Source organism: Heliangelus exortis, chromosome 5 (genome assembly GCF_036169615.1).
Source record: "Heliangelus exortis chromosome 5, bHelExo1.hap1, whole genome shotgun sequence".
NCBI lineage: Eukaryota > Metazoa > Chordata > Aves > Apodiformes > Trochilidae > Heliangelus > Heliangelus exortis.
Window position 1 is genome coordinate 27,792,102 of NC_092426.1, and position 19,039 is coordinate 27,811,140.

General features: G+C 45.7%; 1 protein-coding gene and 1 long non-coding RNA gene across 2 annotated transcripts; one reads left to right on the forward strand and one right to left on the reverse strand.

Moving 5' to 3' along the window:
• Window positions 1-9,510: 9,510 nt before the first annotated feature.
• FOXG1 (forkhead box G1) lies at window positions 9,511-12,613 on the reverse strand. Its single transcript, XM_071746205.1, has one exon. The coding sequence runs from the start codon at window positions 11,864-11,866 to the stop codon at window positions 10,484-10,486; it is 1,383 nt and encodes a 460-aa protein (XP_071602306.1). The 5' UTR covers window positions 11,867-12,613; the 3' UTR covers window positions 9,511-10,483.
• A 1,655-nt stretch (window positions 12,614-14,268) lies between these two features.
• Window positions 14,269-18,785, forward strand: LOC139797209 (uncharacterized). Its single transcript, XR_011726348.1, has 2 exons — window positions 14,269-14,452; window positions 17,377-18,785. It is a non-coding gene; the product is annotated as an uncharacterized lncRNA (long non-coding RNA).
• Window positions 18,786-19,039: the final 254 nt, after the last annotated feature.

Consider the following 19,039-nt stretch of genomic DNA (forward strand, 5'->3'; position numbering starts at 1 on the left):
TCGCGCCCCGGGCAGACGAAGGAGGGGGGGGGGGGGACAGGTCTGCGGGACCTGCGCCCGGAGGGGACCGTGGGGGCCGTCGAGGGCCGCGGGGGCCCGGGGAGGCGGCCTGCCTGCCCTCCCACAGCCCCCCGCCAGTTATCCCCCGCTTGTCGCCGCCGAGATGCCTGCAACAGTACTGCCGGAGCGGAGAAAGGAAGATATTGATAAAGCACACACACACCCCCCGTAAAAACGACGGGGAAAAAAGCAAAAATAAAAAATTTAAAATAAAATAAAAATTTTAAAAAGCCAGGGGAGGGGTGAAGGGAAGAAGTGTTTTTAAAAACTATATAAGTATTAGCCTTCTGTTGTCCTGAGAGGGGATGGCTGGAGACCAGACCGTTTAGCAGAGAGACTGAGGCGATTCCTTATGAACTGATTAAATCACTAAGCCAAAATGCAACTTAAAATATCACCTGCTTTGGAGCACTCCGATACTTAAATGCCGATCCTTCTATTTTTATTTTTTCTCTTAATATATCGACTTCTGCTTTTTATATTCAGATTACCTCCAATTCTCAAATTCCCTGTATGAAGAAATCCCAGGGACCACTCTATTGCTGGGAAGGTGTTTTACACTTCCAAAGGAAGCCAAGGGCCCGGAACGCGAAGCACATCGACTCCTGATCAGCCTCTGCGGATCCAGAAAATAATTTTTATTTGAAAAGTATCGAAACAGAATGTTCCTTTATTTCAATGAACCGATCCCGAATGCAACAAGGGATTTTAATCTGAAACGGGTTTCTAATTGCTCGAAAGGCAGGCACGTATAAGTAATTTGTTAAACTTATTGGATTGCAATAATCCACTACCAGGTTAGCTAAGAATGGATCTGTCAAGTGAGTTTCTCAGTCTAAGCTCTTTCTTTCAAATCAAGCTGCTATAATAATTAGCAGACAAAGAACCCGAAATATGTAAGCAAATACCTAAAGTTCTGCATAAATAAACATACCAATCAATAGCAAGCTACTCAACACTTGTCTTATTGATGAAGAGACAATCGATTTTGCTGTTCCAACCTGCAATCAGAGATCTGGATTTAATTATTAACACCTTTACCTTCACTGATTTAATAATAAAAATAGAGCTAATAAGTCCTACCCTTCCGCTTCAACGCAAATGATAGTGATGACATAACTAAAGGCTTCCCAGAAAAAACAAACAACTTTGCTCAAGCAGAATAAACAAGCAAGTAAGAAAAAGAACATATAGCGCTGCCTTTTTTGGTGAATGCGAGAACACACTTTCACATTCTGAAAAGATCAGCCAGATGTATACAGGCATATATGCACACATGTATATGCTCACGTGTATATATATATAGATATAGCTTTAGAGATACAGATAGAGCGGGAAAAGTTCATTACTCAACAACGAGATTTGGATTTAATTAACTCTCATTTGTTTTCTCACAGAGCCATATGAGGGTGTATACTAAGCGCTAATAACAATACCGTTGCCATTCTGTACCACCATGATTTTCTCCTGGAGATGCACTCGCCATCAGAAGCGCAGCTCAGAAATGAAAAGGAGATTTACTTATCACTAGCTTTTGCTTTAAAGTAACCTATGATCCATGGTATGATAAATATACAAGTGATTATATGGATGTATGATAATTATATCCCCCCCCGTAGACCGTTCTAATAACCGTTCCAGCTTTGTTTCTCTCAGGGTCTAGTGAAAAGTCTGGTCGGAGCTGACATCCCCTCTTGGAGATACACTGGTGTGGGGATGCAAGTGTGTTTGTATGTGCACGGGGGCATAGAAACGGGGGAGGGAAGAAGTGGAGGGGGGGGGGTTACACACGCAAGTTCTAGTGTAGCAACACCGAGATTCTTGATTCAGAAGAACAGGCTGGTAACCGGTGAATACTACCCAGGTTTAATTCTCAAAAGCTGTGCAGCCATTTGGGACATGCAGTGCTTTACACTGAGGTTTTGCTGATATTTCATAGAATGCAACTTTTACTTTTTTACTTAAAAAAAATATAAGCAAACAAAAAAACCACCAAAAACCCCTCTGCCTTCTGAGGCTGAGAAAGAAATCCTCCTTTTTACTCCACAGCCAGATTTTTTGGCGGATGCCTGTCTCTTCTTGGAGATTATTAATTTAACAGGCTATCTAATTTTAAATACTTGAGATCAGATTATTATCAGAAACCAGAAGAAGCGAGGTGGCAGGGAGGGATTCGAGTTCTTTTACTTCCACTAAGGAACAGTGGAGGGTGAAGACTCAACTTGGAGGGCCTTTGATTAACGGGGAGCTCGGCGAGCTTCCATCTGCAGACGAGCCGCTGCAGGCTCCGTTCCTCCGCCACCCTCACGGGAGAACTGCCCTGAGCACCGGCAGGTCCCGCCTCAGCGAAGAGGGAGCGCCCCGAAGGTGAAGGGCTCCATTAACGTGTTCCTACCTCCCTGTAAAAAATGGCCCTGCGAAATCAATTGCAAACAGTTTTGAATTCCTCATCACGGTAAGAAAAAAAAAAAAAAAAAAAAAAAAAAAAAAAAAAAAAAAAAAAAAAAAAGGGAAAGAAAAGAAGAAAAAAAAAAAAACCCAAAGAGCCCGGGCTTCGTGCCGCCTTTGTAGCTCGAAATTCAGACTCCCTGGTCAGGCGTCTCCGGGCGAGGAGAGCTTTCACCTCTCGGTCTTAGGTTAAGCAGTTCTTTGCAGCTAACTTTACAGGGATGCTTTACTCACCTTAGGGTAGGGTGACAATGGCAAGCTTTTCTCAGACTCCCTCTCGTTTAGTCTTTCCTCTCAAATCACGGATAACCCCAAATACACTTGGAGGACTCCCTAGAGATAATTCTTTGAAACGGACTTTGCAGACAGCCCGCATTAATTTCCTCGAATGAGAATAGCAAATCCGCTCACTTTAAGTCTAATACGCTAGCTTGATACTGTATTCTGTTACATGGTCTTGAGAAGGAAGAAGCGGGGAGGGTAAGGGAGGGGGAAGGGGGAAGTTGCTGGTACTTGCTTTGGTTATTTGTTTATGGCCGTTTGTTTTATTTCTTTGGTTTTGTTTTTTATGACTCTTCGCTGGTTTATTTTGCCCCGCTAGGGTGACAGGTGGGTTTTGCGGTACCCTTCATGGACCCGAGCATCCTGGACCAGCTCACAAGAAGACGATTTAAATCTAAATGCGTTTCGCTACGGCATTATGTATCCCTTGGTGTCTAGCAAGACGCAGACTTCAGTCAGTAAGGAAAAGGGCGCTTCGCATTTTCCCTCCGTTCCGCAGGGGAGGGAGGGGGCACGGATTCAAGCCTTCCAGATACAAACGCCTGTCGCCTGCAGATCGCAGCTTTTACCAACAGGCAGGTGAGTGCCGGGAAGTGAAAAAGGCCCCGGGCACACAGCGATCATCAAAAAGGCGGCGGGGAGCTGCGCGGCCTTTCCCGCGGAGCCGGGCGGATCAGCTCTCCCGCGGGGCAAGAGCGCCCCCAGCCCGCGGGACGCCTCGCGCCACCACCCCTCGCCGTGCCCCGCGGACACGCGTGTCCGGGCACGGCGGATTCTGGCGCCGCTGCCGTTCGCCCGGGTCGTGAGTCCGCCGGGAGACTGGCAGCGCTGCGGCTCCGCTGCCCCGGGGAGAGGCGAGGACGGTGTCCGTTCTCCTCAAGGCAGGGCCGGCGGGGCTCCACCCGAGCCAGCGGGACTCACGGGGCATCCCTGGGCAGTTCTGAGTCGGGCAGGCAACAGGCCGGCTCTGCTGTCAGAAGTTAACGCCGACGTGTGCTGTGCGTGTGTGAGTGGAACGCTGCCCCCTGCACTGCTGCCATTTCCTACGGTGTGAAGGCGACAGCCTCTCGGTACCTCTTCCCCCTGCGCTGAGGTGTCTCAGCTCACAGCATAATGAAAAACTTAGTTTGCTGTATTTTAAAAAATCATAATTATTTTCATGAGGTCACAAGTGGCAAGTGCAAGGAGGTTAAAGTCATCCACAGGGTGGGAAACGAGCCGTTGCTCCTTCCCTAGGCCACACCGGGACAACAAAACAAGAACACGTCGGTCCACAGAGGGCCCTGTCCACGGGGGTCCTGCCCACGCACCCGTACGCCTGCCCTCACCCGCAAGCAAGAGCCAGATGAGCAAATCAGTGATTTAAACTTCTGCCTCTAGCCCGAGATTTCTCCATAAAGCTAGAACGCAGTCACGGAATTTGAGGAGTGGGAAGACAAAGGGAGTGCCTGGAGCTCTCCAATGAACATGAACATAGCCCGTGATCGGGTCGGCGGTTGTAAGGGAGCGTTTGCTCCGCTGGAGCGCTCAGAACAAAACCCAGTGCAGTTTTAGACGTATGGTTTTTTACACTCTCCTTGCTCTCCCGGAAGTTTTTGCTTTTAGTCACTTTTCTGAGATTTTAGGAATATTAGCACTTTGGAGACAACTCCTGAAAGCTTTTTTTTCCTAAAATTATAGGCTCAGATTTTTAGAAATAATTAATTACGGAATACGACCATACTCTCCATTCTGAAATCGTCTTTCATACAACAGTGATGGACCAAGGAGCAAATTTCGTCCCGGAATAAGTGGTGGAGGGAAATTTTTCCTACCCTCCATAATATTTCTATGTTCAACCCTGAACGGCACACTCAAAGACCTGTGGGAACCACGCTTCCTTCTATCCTGATATCAGCGGACATAAACCACGATTCTAGCTACCTGACTGCTGAGTGTAAAAGAGGGGTAAAATCTGCACTCACCCGGTGCCGGTGGAGAACTCCTATTCCCACGTGCCATCGTGCGCCCTTCTTGCTGGTAGAGGCTGTTTCTCCTGGCATCTTAAAAAAAGGCAAACACAATATTGCACCCGTGTGACTTTCTCTGGCTTTAGTGGCAAACAAACAAAGTCCAGCACCTTAATAACACAAGATTAGGAATTAAAAAAAAAAACCAAAACAAAACACCCCACCAAAAAACAACAACAAAAAAGACCACAAACAAAAAACACACACACACAAAACAACAAAAAAATATAAACACGTAAACCGTGAAAACTATTAAGCCGGCGAAGAAACTTCCAACTTACCGACTGAAACGAAAGAGCTGGAGGGGGAGGGGGGAGGCCGGGGGAGGACACTTTGAGAAAGAGACCCAAAAAAAAAAAAAAAAAAAAAAAAAAAAAAAAAAAAAAAAGAGAGAGAGAGAGAGACAGTAAAAAAAATATTCCTAACATTAGGCACACGCAGTTTTGGTGTAACTGGTGCTTTGAAACTGTGCTTCGCTTGCACGGGCGATCTGCTTATCAGGGGCAAGGGGAAACAGGACTCTTAGACAGGAGTCTATCATCTCTATTCATTCGTATCACATGGATCTGCCTGTTGGGAGAAGAAGTAGGGAAGGTTTTCTTGAAATGCACCTACCCTGGTGGCGGGGAGGCTTTCCGGGATTGCTGGGCAGGTTTCTTCTGGAGGGTCCCATCTCTCTGGAGTAGCTGCAGTGGAGTTGAGGGCAGGTTCTCCGGTGAGGTAGGAATGTGCAGGAACTCCGCCCTCTGGGCACAGTCACACAAACCCAGCAAAACAGCCACAGCCAGCCCTAAAACCTCTAATGATCTTCACCTTCACCTCTTTCTAACCCAGTTCTCCACCACTTTTTGACCCATTTACCCAAGCACCTTCACCACGGGGCGGGGAGGCGGGGGTTGGGGGGGGGGGGAATGTATTCAAAACAAGAACATTTCAGTGCACAAAACTGTCAAGAAGTAGTACAAACACTAGTGCATGGATAGACCCCTCTGTAGGGCTGTGCATGTCTAGATACACATATACGTATTTACTGTCATTCGTTGAATCTGTCGTGCAATACGTATGCGCATATACTTTCTTTCTTGGGCGGGTGTGTATTCGAGACTATGCAATTAAGTATATAGCTTTGACTATCTACAGGCAGAGGTTTGGTTTTTTTCCCCTTCCTCGCCCCTTTCTTCCCCACTCTCCATCCCACACCCCCCCACACCCACCCTTTACCCCTCCATCCTAAAAGAAAATAAGAATAATTGAAGAATAAAACAATGAGTCTTGCTCACTGTTCTTTCTTAAGCAAAACCTTGATATGGTTCAGTCAAAACGTAACCAGAGGTCAGTGGGAGTTTTTCCTGAGTGAATAGTGAATACGGGGTGATGGAGACCTCATATTAACGCAAATGATGAGGGGGTGTGTACCTGAATCATAATTTCTGACACAAATATTAATAATCATAAGAAGAAGTTATAATTACGTTCTGGTTCAGCTATTTTTTTCAAGCATAAGAGGGAAAAAAAAAAGAAAAAAAAGAAAAAAAAGGAAAAAAAAAGTATCATGCCCCTAACCAGCAGTTTTGTGCCATTTAAAGCTAAATATATTATCGTTCACTTTCTTTTAAACCCTTTTGTAATAATACATTCCACATAGCAAATTCTATTTTACTGAAACAAAAGAAAAATATTTTAAATATGTCAAAAACTGGTTGGCTAAATATCCCATTGTGGTTTCGAGCTAGTTTATTATCCGTCAAACATGTTTACGAAGGCAATCTTAAAACAGTAATTGGAGGTTTCTTGATGAGCAGATTTCTTCTCCTACTATCTACGCGAGCAAAGTTAATCACCTCAAACATCAGCTAGGAAAATAACAATAGCTCCTTAATTCCATAAAGATCACCCGTTCCCCACAAACAGACCAAATTAGGAAATGCTAAAAGAAACGACTCTGAGATACCGCAGTGTTTCGGATATGTGCATACTTAAACAAAATCAATAAAAATAAGATACCAAAACCCAAAGTAAAATCTTAGCTTGGGGATTTGACATATAAACCACTGCGGAAACAGACACTAGATAACAGAATTATTGTCTAAAAAAACCCCAACAAAACAAAAAAACCCACCAACAACAAACAAACAAAAAACAAAACAAAAAAACAAACAAAAAAAAATCCACCACCTCACATTCAATACTGAAGAAACCCATGCAAAGGTTAGCCTAAAAGACATCCTCAGCGAACAAAAGAGTTTATTTGACTGGAGAGCAGGCTAAGGTAAGGGCATATTTGGGGCCTTGGCTACAATCCATGAAAACTTTAGTGGTTTTTTTTTGGTTTGTTGTTTTTTTTTTTTTTCTCCTTTACAAAGATAGTCTCATGGCTGGTAATATGTGTATGGAAACGTGAATAAATTACCAGCTTAGCCACTCCTTTCCACAGTCTAACGGCGAGAGAGGGAAAAGTCTATGCCACCTGAACTGCTTAGGCAGCACTTTGCTGCACTAAACTTAAAGGAGAGCACTGAGAGCGAGTGCTTGCTTAAACGAAGCCTGGAGAGACTTGCATCAGAGTTACCCTTTTCAGGAATTATTATGCATCACGCTTATCTAATTAATGCTTATTAGCCAACCCAAGCCCTGACATGGCGAGACTGTGCTTTTCTCCAACATGACTTGTCTTTTTTCTCCTTTTAATACAGTCAGCGGATTTTTTTACATTGCGAACTAAATAATACTTTAAGTACATGCTATCGGATTTCCTACAGTATACAACCAATTGCAAGTAGTAAATAATAAATCATTTCCTTTGTCAGCTGCAGCAGATGCCATTATTTTAATTTGTTTAGGCACAAGTATACAGAATGGGGTTTTCAGGCTTCAAGAATTTAAATCACACCCATATGATTTTATTATTTCCAATAGATATGCTGCAAAGGAGTTTTGGGTTTTATTTGTTTGCGATCACTTCTTTCTGTGACAATAGAGTGAAGAATATAGGGAAGGGTAGGTGCTTCCAAGCCGTTGGCATCGTCTCTCTCTTCATCCCTAAACAAAGCAACCTTTTTCTCATAGTGATGATTAATTTGAATTGCAGAAGTGTAAGTGAAAGCCAAGAATATCAGAGATTTCTCTCCTTCTCCCCCTCACAGTGAAGAGCAGGCTGTCCCATCTCTCATCCGTAACCTTTAACTCCTCTCTCTTCCCTGCGGATCTCCTTGTAATATTGCAGACACTACTTATTTTCGGAAGACATACCCTCCCTTCCCTTATTCTTTCAGCGTGACTGTTTGCAAGCGTTCAGATTTGCTATTACGTCTTTATCACCCCCCGGCATTATTTTTTCCCCCTCTTTTTCTTCTTTTTTTCTGTCTTTCTAAGATCAGCTCTTTAAAGTATTTGCGATAACAACTCCGAATTAGAGATTATTTTTCATTGGGCCTATTGTGAGCAGCCGGCAGCTTATTGCACTTCTGCAGAGCCCAGTTCAGACTACAGAAACGTAACAAATGAACAACTTGTCCTCTGCGGACTCACCGCGGGATCCAATTAGTTCCTAAACCTTTTGCACAAGTTTTCTAATTATTTTCAAGAGTTGCAGCTTTTATAGGCTTCCCTAGACTCATCAAGAAACCAATTCTTTTTAGGATTAAATGCTGCTTAAATTTAGTCGCAGCGTTGCCCCCTTAAAAAACTAATGGAATGATTCTCTGGGCAACAGAGCCCACTTCAGGATGCTTGTGCTGGTTAGTGGGCTTCTGCAAGCCTCGCCATTGTGGAGGGTGAAAAAGATCGCGGTTTCAAAACTTTGAATTTAAGTGCACCCACACAGGTTTGGATATTTTTTTTCCCCCCCCCCTAAAAGGTTTAAACATCGGTATGCAAGGCAGGGCGTCACGTGACCCCTCCAGCCCTTTGCTTCCCTTCCATGTTCTGCGACTGCACCTCAGCCCGTCCGGAGGGTGAGGGGGGCAGGGGAGGGAGGCTCTGGCTGAAAAACTATGGCTACTGTTACAATATTTAAAGCCAAAAAGTGTTTGCAGCATTAAAAGTATATAAATACAAACAATATAGATACTTCCGGAACAGTGTTCCTTTAAGATAAAGATTGCGCTCTATACACATACGAATCATTCCTTGTTAAACTCGATCAAATTATTATATGAAAGCTAATATGTATATGGGTGTATAGGCACACATACACATTCACAGTTAATAGACCTCCAGTTATCATAGACTCGAAATTACTTTTTCAGAATATTATTTGAATGCATTTCAGAGATTTCAAGAACTACACGTACCTATGTAACAGATAAACCTTTTTTTTTTTCCTCAGTGTGTGCATATATACTTAATTTATGTATATAAATGTGTACACATATATATACGTACATTATTTAAAACATCTTCAGTGTAAAGCAGACGTTTTAGCAAGGCATTCTACCTTCTACTAAAAATATTGTAAGCAGACCTGATAAGAGTTCTGCCCCAAAACTGACATCACAGTAGTGGCCATAGTGTTTAACTAAATAGCCTCACCGTTTACATTTGAAAATACTGTTTTTAAAGACAATGTGATCGTGGGGAAGGGAGGAAGAGGGGGAAAAGAGCATGTGAAAATGGTGGACTGATGTAATAAGCAACGCTCTGATCTCCCTTTAACTTTAAAGCCTCTGGCATATTAATTTAAGCTAATAAAAGAGACAAAAAAACTATCGAGTATATATGAATTTAGCCTATTTTTTTATTTCTGTGTGTTCATAGTAAACATTTTTGTAAGTGACAAACACGGGCATATGACCACAGTATCACAATCAAGAAATTTTAAGACGACATTAACAATCACTCAAATTTATGCGGCATTTGCGCAACACAGGTTACATATTTGCAAGGTTTACCTATAAGTACAATAGGTATTAACATTTCACTACATTTAGAAAAAAAATAAAGGTGACCTGTTAGTGACCACATACATCAAAATATACACAACACAAACTGAAGGCAATCATTAATTTTGTCCCCTTCTGATTCATTTGAACGGGCAGTGCTGCAAACTGAAATAATGTTGCTGTTTTTTTAAATTACTTCGTACACTGAGTGCATTTTCTAGAACCCAATCTTTGGTCTAAAAGTAAACAAACAAACAAAAAAAAAACAGTTCAGTAAAGAAAATTATAAAATAATAAATGGCCAAAATGTACTTCTTGGGCACCTTTCAGCATTAATCCTGCTTAAATACAAATTACGTTTTAAGTTTTTTATAGTTTTCATAAATTTAGTAGCTTTTCTTTTTTTTTTTTTTTTTTTTCTTTCAAGGTCTGCACCCACAGACATATCCATGATAACTTATAATACTGCAAACATGGAGAATCTGGCGGCTTTTAATGATAGACTTATCGTATTTTAATAAAAAATTGCAAAAGCAGTCACTATTTAGATACACATTCTACTATAATTTTGTCTTCCAAACTTCATAGTCTACAATGTAATCTCCCCACATTGCACCTTGCTGACACTCCTCACCTTGGTGGAATAATAAACAACCCTAAAGACTGAACAAACGTACAGAAAATGGGGGACTTAATAAAAAATACTTGGACTTTTTTTGTTTTGCTTTTTTTTTTTTCCTTTTAATTATCATTTACAATGCAAATGTGTGTAAAATGTTCACTTACAGTCTGATCCCATGGATGTTAATGTATTAAAGGGTTTGAAGAAGACCCCTGATTTTGATGTGTGAAATAATCAGAAAGTCCTCCGGAAAGTCCCGTTGTAAAACTTGGCAAAGAAGGTCTTAAAGACTCACAGGGGAGAGTGGAGGGCGCCTGTGGCGACGTGGAGGAGGAGGCTGCCCTGGCCGTCATTGAAGTGCTGCTTTGAGAAGTCATTGAAGGGTGAGGAACATGGGGGAAAAAGTAACTCGTCTGTCCTGCTAGGAGGTTTACAGAGCAGGGGTTTAGGGAATAGGTGCCGGAGCAAGGAACTGACAAGCCACACGGCACTGAGGCGGCCAGAGCTGCTGCTGTGAGGTGATGAGTGGCATAAGGTATCTCTCCATTGACTAGTCTATCAACACTTAACCCATTAGACGTGGAAAAGGAGTGGTTGTTTCCCAAGGAGTTTTGAGTCAACACTGAACTGTAGGGCATGGGGTGGCTGGGGTAGGCGGAGGTGGTCCCATTGTAACTCAAAGTGCTGCTGGCCCTGGGGTGGTGCAGGGAGAGGAAGGGGGACATAGGCCAGTACAAGGATCCTGCCCTATCCATGAATGTCAGTCCGGTGGAGGTGAGCCGGGCGCCCCGCTTGAAGGCCAGCTTGGCCCGCGAGGTGGTGGAGCGCCGGCGGAGCTTGCCGGTGGTGCCCCCGATGAAGACGTCGTCGCTGGAAGGGTCCAGCATCCAGTAGTTCCCTTTGCCCGGGTCGTCGTAGTGGCGGGGCACCTTGACGAAGCACTTATTGAGGGAGAGGTTGTGGCGGATGGAGTTCTGCCAGCCCTGCTTGTTCTCCCGGTAGTAGGGGAAGTTCTTCATGATGAACTCATAGATGCCGTTGAGCGTGAGGCGCTTCTCGGGGCTCTGCCGGATGGCCATCATGATCAGCGCGTTGTAACTGAACGGCGGCTTCTCGTACTTCCCGTTCTTCTTCTCCCCCTCCTTCCCGCTCTCCCCGTCCTTGGCCCCCTCGGCCGCCCCCTTCTTCTCCTCCGCCACCTTCTCCTTCTCCTCCAGCTCCGCCGTCGCCGCCGCGCCCGCGTCGCCTTTGCCCGCCAGCATGTCCGCTTTGGCCACCTCCAGGGCGCCGGAGGCGGCGGCGGCGGCCGGGGGGGGCGGCAGGAGGAGCTGGCCCTTCTCCTCGTCCTCCTCCTCGGCCGCGGCGGCTCTCTGGGGCTGCTGCTGCGGCGGCGGGTGGTGGTGGTGGTGGTGGTGGTGATGGTGGTGGTGGGGGTGGTGGCTGTTGTGGTGGCTGTGGCTGCTGTGGTTGTTGTCGCTCTGGACGGCTTCGGGCACCAGGCTGTTTATGCTAAAGGAGGATTTCGGCAGCATTTTCACTTCCTTCCTATCTCCCATGTCCAACATCACACACTAGTCTGAGGGGGAAAGTTGCAGCGGCCGAGGGAGAGGCGCGCGGGGCGGCGGCGGAGGCGGCGGCGGCCGAGGCGGAGGCAGCGGCGGCGGCGGCACCACCGGCGGCGGCGGCGGCAGCGCAGTTGGACCGCAGTCTCAAGCGCTGGCAAGTCATGTAGCAAGGACAGGAACCGCCGGGGAGGGAAAAAAAATAATAGTAATAATAATCACCAATCAGAGAAAATCAAACCGAGTCAGAGCGGAGGAAAAAAAAAAAAAAAAAAAAAAAGGAGAAAAAAAGGGGGAAAAAACCCTCTGAAAACCAAACAAAAAAATCAACCAAAAAAAAAAAAAAAAACCAAAAAAAAAAAAACCACCAAAACCAACCAAAACACACAAACACATAAAAAAAAAAATCTACTTCATGGTGCCTGGTTCCCCCGGCAAAGCAGAGCAGGGGGGAGGAAGGAGCAGCCGCAGCCGCGGGTCGGCGAGGAGCGAGCGGAGACGGGCTATACAGACCGCCCTGGCCGCAATTAATTTCAGAGCTGCAGACACGCACCCGGGCTGTAAAAAATTTTTTGGTTTAACCTTTCCCACCGGCCGCCCAATCAGGGCCGGCGGCGTGCCGGCGCGTCTGCCCGCCCGCCCGCCAATGGACGAACTCCGCTCCGCTCCGCCCCTCCCGCGCCCGCCGCCGCCGCTCCGCCCCCCGCCGCCGCCGCGGCTCCCGCGGCGCAGGGATACCGGCGCAGGGGCGCATCACCGCGGCGGCTTGCGCCCCCCCCACCCCCTCCCCATGCCCCCTCGGTGCCCCCCCCCCTCCCCCCCCCCCTCCCGTCGCTCCAAGCACAAATCCCCTCACGCCAAACAAATAGCGGCCGTCCCGCGGCTGCGGGCCCAGCCGGCTTTCCCACTCCGTAGTTTCTCCGGTGGACTAAAGTTGCCCCGTCCCTCTTTGCCCCCTCCTCTGTCGGCGAAGGAGGCGGGCTGGGAGGCCGGGTGGGTGAGGAGGCCGCGGCGGCGAGGTACTACTTTACGGATCTCGCCGAAGTCACTCGTCGAGTTTATTTTTCTAGGCCCTGGTTTCGGTGATTTCTATTTATTATTTTACCAAGAGTGAGAGGGGAAAAAAAAAAAAAAAATCAACTGGAGGGGACGCAGACGGCGGAGCGGGCTGCCGTCCGCACGGCCGCGAGCGGGACAGAGGCCGCGGCCTGCAGGGGAAGACGGGTCTCCTCCGGCCCGCTCGGTCAGTGTTTGCCACGCTCCGGAATGTGAGTTGGGAAGGCACGGAACCCAGCGAGCCTCTCCTTTTACCTCTCAGCTCGCTCTCCGTGTCTACGGCGGCCGGGCGCGGCTTTAGGCCGGCGGCCGAACCGGGCTTCGCGCTCCTTCCCGCCGCTCAGCCCCTGCGCTCCCCAACCCCGCGCAGCTCCCGCTCACCCACCGCTTCCCCCGCGCGGTCACTGGAGCAGGTGGAGGGCGCCGGGGTCCTTTTCCGTGTCCTCCTTTGCGCTGCCGGGTGGTTTCAGCCAGCAAGGCGCAGGCCGCGTGTCAGGTGTAAAAAAAATAAATAATACTAATACTAAGAACCCATGAAATATATATTGCGACTTCTTGCCGCCCCCTCGGGCCCGCCGTCTCTGGCCACCGGGTCTCGGTTCCGCGGGGTCTAGCCCTGGGGGAGGGGAGCGGGCTGGGGGGAGCGGCTGGGGTGCTGCCGGGGCAGAGGAGAGGGTCGGGTACCGCTGCTCTCTGCCTGATGTTCTCTGCGGTGGTGCGGACTCGGGCTTATGGCTGAAATCTCCCGGGCCCGTGGAACTGAGTGTTAATCCTGCACAAACACATCGGTTCTTATTGTCATGATGGGGGGGACGGGACCGGAGGGGGGGGAATAAATTCAAGCCAGAAAGAAAGAGAAATAAATTGCGCAGCGTTCTTAGGAAGCAGAAGGGGAGATGTATTGGGCAGGGATTGTGCTGGCCGCATTCGAGCTGAAGCTGTAGGCAAAGGCAACGTATAGCGCCGCGCTGAGCTACCTAAAGTTTACATTTGTGCTGTAGGAAAAAAAATGTTCCGTAGGAATCAAACGTGCGGCTCAAGACCAGATAAAACAATTTATGCCGGGCAAATTCAGGTTAGAGCTCAATGCAGCAACCATTGTTGTCTGTAGATGTGCGGTTTATATATGTGTATGTGTGAGAGGGAGGGAGAGCGAGTGTGAGAAAGAGAGTAAATAACGAGAACAATTACAATGGACTGGTAATAAACAATTGCAATTGGCATGAACTCTGTGCATTGGATTAACCTCGAATGACCTTACCACAATTGTATTTATTTATCCAATTTTATAACAGGTTACTACTGGCAAAAGGAAAAAGAAAAAAAAAAAAAAAAAAAGCAAAAAAAAAAAAAAAGCCAATGATCAACAAATCTTATTTTTAAAATTATAATTATTTTCAGAAATGCAATTTTTTTAAAGTAATTTGTAATTACTTCATTGCTGGACACTGAAGTTCATGTATGGGAATTCTTGAGGAAGAGTGCGATGTGGAGGATATGACTTGACTACCGTAGCAAAGGGTAAGAGGAAAGGTAAGATTCCTGCATATTAATATGATTACGATGATCATTAACTAATATGTGTCATTATGGTGCACTAGGATCCCATTATGGTGGCTGGGCCCAGTGCATTTTCCTACTCGGTCTAGCATGTAATGATTCGGTGTAACCGGATTCTTGAGAAAGGACAGGTTACGTAAACATTTACTGATGTGGAGTAACTATACTATTTGTACTCTGATATGCAGGAAGGAAAGTGTTGATTAACACAGAAGAAAAAAAAAAGCGAAATTAGCTGATTGCATGCTCATAAGTGCAAGCTGTCATTGAACTGCTTTTAAAATAGACACAGCTGGGTGTTTGTGTTGAAAAATTTCTTGTGTTTTTGCTAATACTGAAATAAGCATGATTTTGTATACCAAACATTTTCAGATCATTAAAATTTGTAATCTGTGCTGGTTTTAAACACAAAGAAAAGAAACAGATTCATTTCTCTGTAAAATTTGCTGATATTATATTAACTCAATCAGGTCTGTACAAATGGTGAATTGTGCCTTATCAAATCTCTTTGATCCATTTAATACACAAAGTGCCAAACGTGTGTATTGTTTGTTAACATTGAACGTTTTATTCAAATCCCAGCTCTGCAGCAAACTGGAGGAGTTCTCATTTAATGTAACACTGACATTGCCTGTTTAAATTTTAATTCATTGAGGTGTTTCTTAGGTCAAAGCTGAGTTTACTTTGCGTTGTGATCGGGGATGAAATTGTAGCAGGGAAGAAATAAACGCTTTATCATTTCGCATTTCTGAGCAAAGGGCTAACACCGAAAGAAGCAGGTTTTTTAAATGTTTGATGATCTAGATTTAACATGCAGTCATTTGTCATGGGGGCAGAATGAAGTTCTGTGCACAAACTTAGGATTTATATTATTATTTTTTTTTAATGCCGTGGATATACAGTTCTACCAAAAAAGGAAATGTTGCGTCCAGTATGTAGTACATACTTTTCTAAGCCCATGAAGATTAATTCATTGTTTACGGGACAGAAATGGATATGTAAGAGAAGACACGTCAATTATTATTTCTGCTGGACTTCAACTTTAGAGTCCCTCTATTTTTTTTTTCCCCTCCGCAGAAAATTCTTCGTTTATAAAATTGAAGATATTTACTTTGGAAACTCTTGAGTCTTGCACTAACGCCAGTTCTTGCCTGAGTTCTGCCCTGGCCACGACTCCTGGCCGATTCCATGGTAGTCTTGAGAGTGGCAGTGCTGCATGAGGGAAGTTTTTGTGGGGCGTCTGGAGAAGAAGGTTCTGCGTGGAACGGAGGTGCAGGACCCTGACCCCGCACAGCAGGGGTGCGTGTGCAGAGGAGACCCTGGCTCTGCAGAGTGTGGGTGCTCCCTTACCTGCGAGGTCGCCTGCTGTGGGGACCCGCCACACTGGGCGGCGGAGATGGGCTGAGGGTGCATAAATCCGGGGTCAGGACGGGGGTGAACAGCTGACCTGAAATGTCCTGGCTGAAGTGCCATTCAACAGCAATCTTCATGAAGTTCTTGGGCATAGGTCATAGGGGTACTGTTCCAACCACACACTTTTATCCCTTGATTTTGTTTTTGTTTGTGTTGTTTGGGGTTTTTTTATTGGTTTTTTAATTGGTTTTTTGTTTTGTTTGGGTTTGGTTTTGGTTTGTTTTGGGTTTTCGGGGTGAATGTTTTTTGTGTTTGTGTGCGTGTGATTTTTTTTTTTTTTAATTAGGGGCCGAAGGAAAAGCAGACCTGCTCCAGTGTAAGCTCATGAGATGTAGTTTACCTCTCGCCAGCCCCAAGCTCCAGCTTTCAATCCCCCTTCACACGGGCATAGCGGCTCTCTACTCTCAGGCTCTTTCAAGGGGTTAAGCTGATAAAATGTACTGACAGCTTAAGAAATGAATGAGAGTTTTTTCAGCCATGAAAAAGGGGTATTTAATAACCACGCTTCGATGGCATCATGCTTCCATGAAACGAGTTGGGACACTTTGCTTTTACTATCAGTAATATCACATTCGGTATAGTAAACTCCTGGGTGTACATATATATAAGTTTATTCCCCTTTTACTCTAAGCTTGTCTTATTTATTCCAGGTTACCTGAGCAATTAAGGTAAGGGCTACTCAGCAGACACTGATACCCTGCTGCTAAGGCATGGCAAGTAGGGACGGAGCAGAGCACTAACAAAGAGAAAGAGGTAGTCAAACATTTTCGAGAGGGGTGAATGGGACTGAAGGTGGACGGGTGAATGGAAGCAAAGGGGGAGAGGAAGATGTATTCAGCAGTCCATGCTTCTTTCCGCATTTGTAGATTTATGTTAAAGTGTCCATCTGTAGCCAACTTCCAGTTAATCCTCAACACCTGGTAGCAGTACTAGCGTTTGGTGATTAGAAGTTAGTCTATTTAGCATCCTGTATCCTTCTTCCGTGCGTTTTGGTTACAGGTTATACGATTAGGATTGCGAGAACAGTAGTGAACTAAACTTCCCAGTGAGAGGTCTTCACACCAGGGAAGTGTTACTTTGCTGCAGCAGCCCTGCCTCGTCAGTCATTAGGAAGCTGCAGGTTGTCAGAGGCTTCTCTTGTGCGCACACACGCGCAGACACACACACGCACACACACAAAACCACAGCACTAAAACTAAATTAAGAAGCCGATGATTAAGACAAGCGTCTACGAGGCCTGTCATTTCAGCATCCTTCCATCATAACATTGTGGCACCAAGAAATTTGCTTGAAAACCCTGGAAAAAATGTCTATGGGAGAGCCTCGTGTTTGAGATAGCATAAATGTTAACATCAAATATAGACTGGAAAAGTGCCTCGGATGCAAGATAGTATTCCGCAGAGGAAAGGAACACTGCAGAGAGCTTTGGGCTATCCGCGCACTCCCGAAAGTCTGGTAAGTATCTCTCCTTTCTATTGCCGCAGGTACGCAGACACTGGGTGACGAACTGGACCGCGTTTGAAATCCGCAGCTCTGTTCCCTTCGGAGACTTCGGGGAACTCCCCCTAAAGATAGATCTGTAATGAAAAGTCTCTACTGGATGACTAATGGTTATTGGCACTCAGTGCCCCTTTAAGGAGAGAAGCACATATTGTGCCGAAGACCTTGCAAGCACCCTTTTAAATACAAACATTTTTAAGCCCCCCTCCCATGCATCTCCACCCCTGTTGTTTTCGGGCTAGTTGTGTTGTATCTTCTCTCCCCCCTCTCCATTAAGCTCCCTGGTCTTCCCTCCCCCTCCCCCATTCAGAACTAATTGCTCAGTTGCTTAATGTTTCAAGAAGAGCTAAATTTCTCCATCCGATGATCTTTTGAGAAGCTGCACTGTACCATAAAGAACAGCCAGGAGGGCACTGTATACCTTTGAGAAGCTTGTGCCGCTAGGGATGAAGTAGCGTTGAAACAATGACATTAACCAACTGGGTGCAAAGAGTTTCCCTCCTGTTGAACTTTAGGAAATTTCTTGGACGGGCAGAGTTTGGACGGAGAAAGTGGAAATAGGAAACGACAGCTTTAGGGGCCAGAGAGCTTTGCTGATGTCGTAAGCGTTAAGACAAGATAGAATAGTGACAGAAAGAGATCCGAGTAAACATTGGAGTATATATTTCCCACGGCGGCTACGCGGGGTGGAGAGGTCTGAATTAGACAGCCTTTATTAAAAGCTGAAGATTTTATGTATTTATTCCTGTAGCTGCAGAATATCATCCATAGAAAGCCTATCTAGAGAGTGAACACACTAGATTTGGTGTGTTCAGCTGCCACTGCCAGAATTTTTCAGAACAGAATATTTTTACACTCGCTGCCAACTCTAACGTTAAGACATTCGGGTTTTTTTTAGATCCTAAATGTCACTATTATTTCATATGCCAGCGTACATAACAGAACCGTCACACCTGCTTAGATAATACGTGTCCCTGTGTAACAAAAGCTCTCCCTAATTCAGGAATCAGATAGAAAATTAAAATTTTCCCTTAGGATTTATCCACAGAATTATGCAAACGACGTTAATAAAACGCGGGGGTAAAATAGCCAAGTTTAAATCCTCGTACTGTTCTACAAGTTTAATGACATAATTTTATAATTTTCCGTGTTTACTGTTAAAATATTCTTGGCCAAAACTACTTTTGCCGGAGTTGCGAGATTGAATTAAAGAATCGGTAAATAAAATACTGGGAAAGACCTGTTAAAAAACAAAAACAAAAAACCCCAAACAAATATTGCTTCAAGAGACTTCTAGCTATTCTTTGACTCCTTAAAAACTGTTAGTGGAATATTCTCATGGCGTTGTGCTGAAGCTCTTTAGCCTCTTATAAACGTAATTTTTGGAAAATGACACATGTATCTGTTTTTTCGGTTTTTCGGTAACTCGAGAGAAAGAGGCACCATGTTCCCCCTCCTCCACACACACCCCTCCCCTGGATTCCCCCCCCTCCCCCAGCACAGGGACAGATACGGATACGGATACAGTCTCTCTCAGGGTGCTGCTTCACCCCGGCGCCCCGCAGAAGGGCGCCGGGCGCAGGGGCGCCAGTGCCTGGGGGTGCTCCGTCCATCCTACCTGACCGCGCCCGCCTCTGCCCGCTCGCC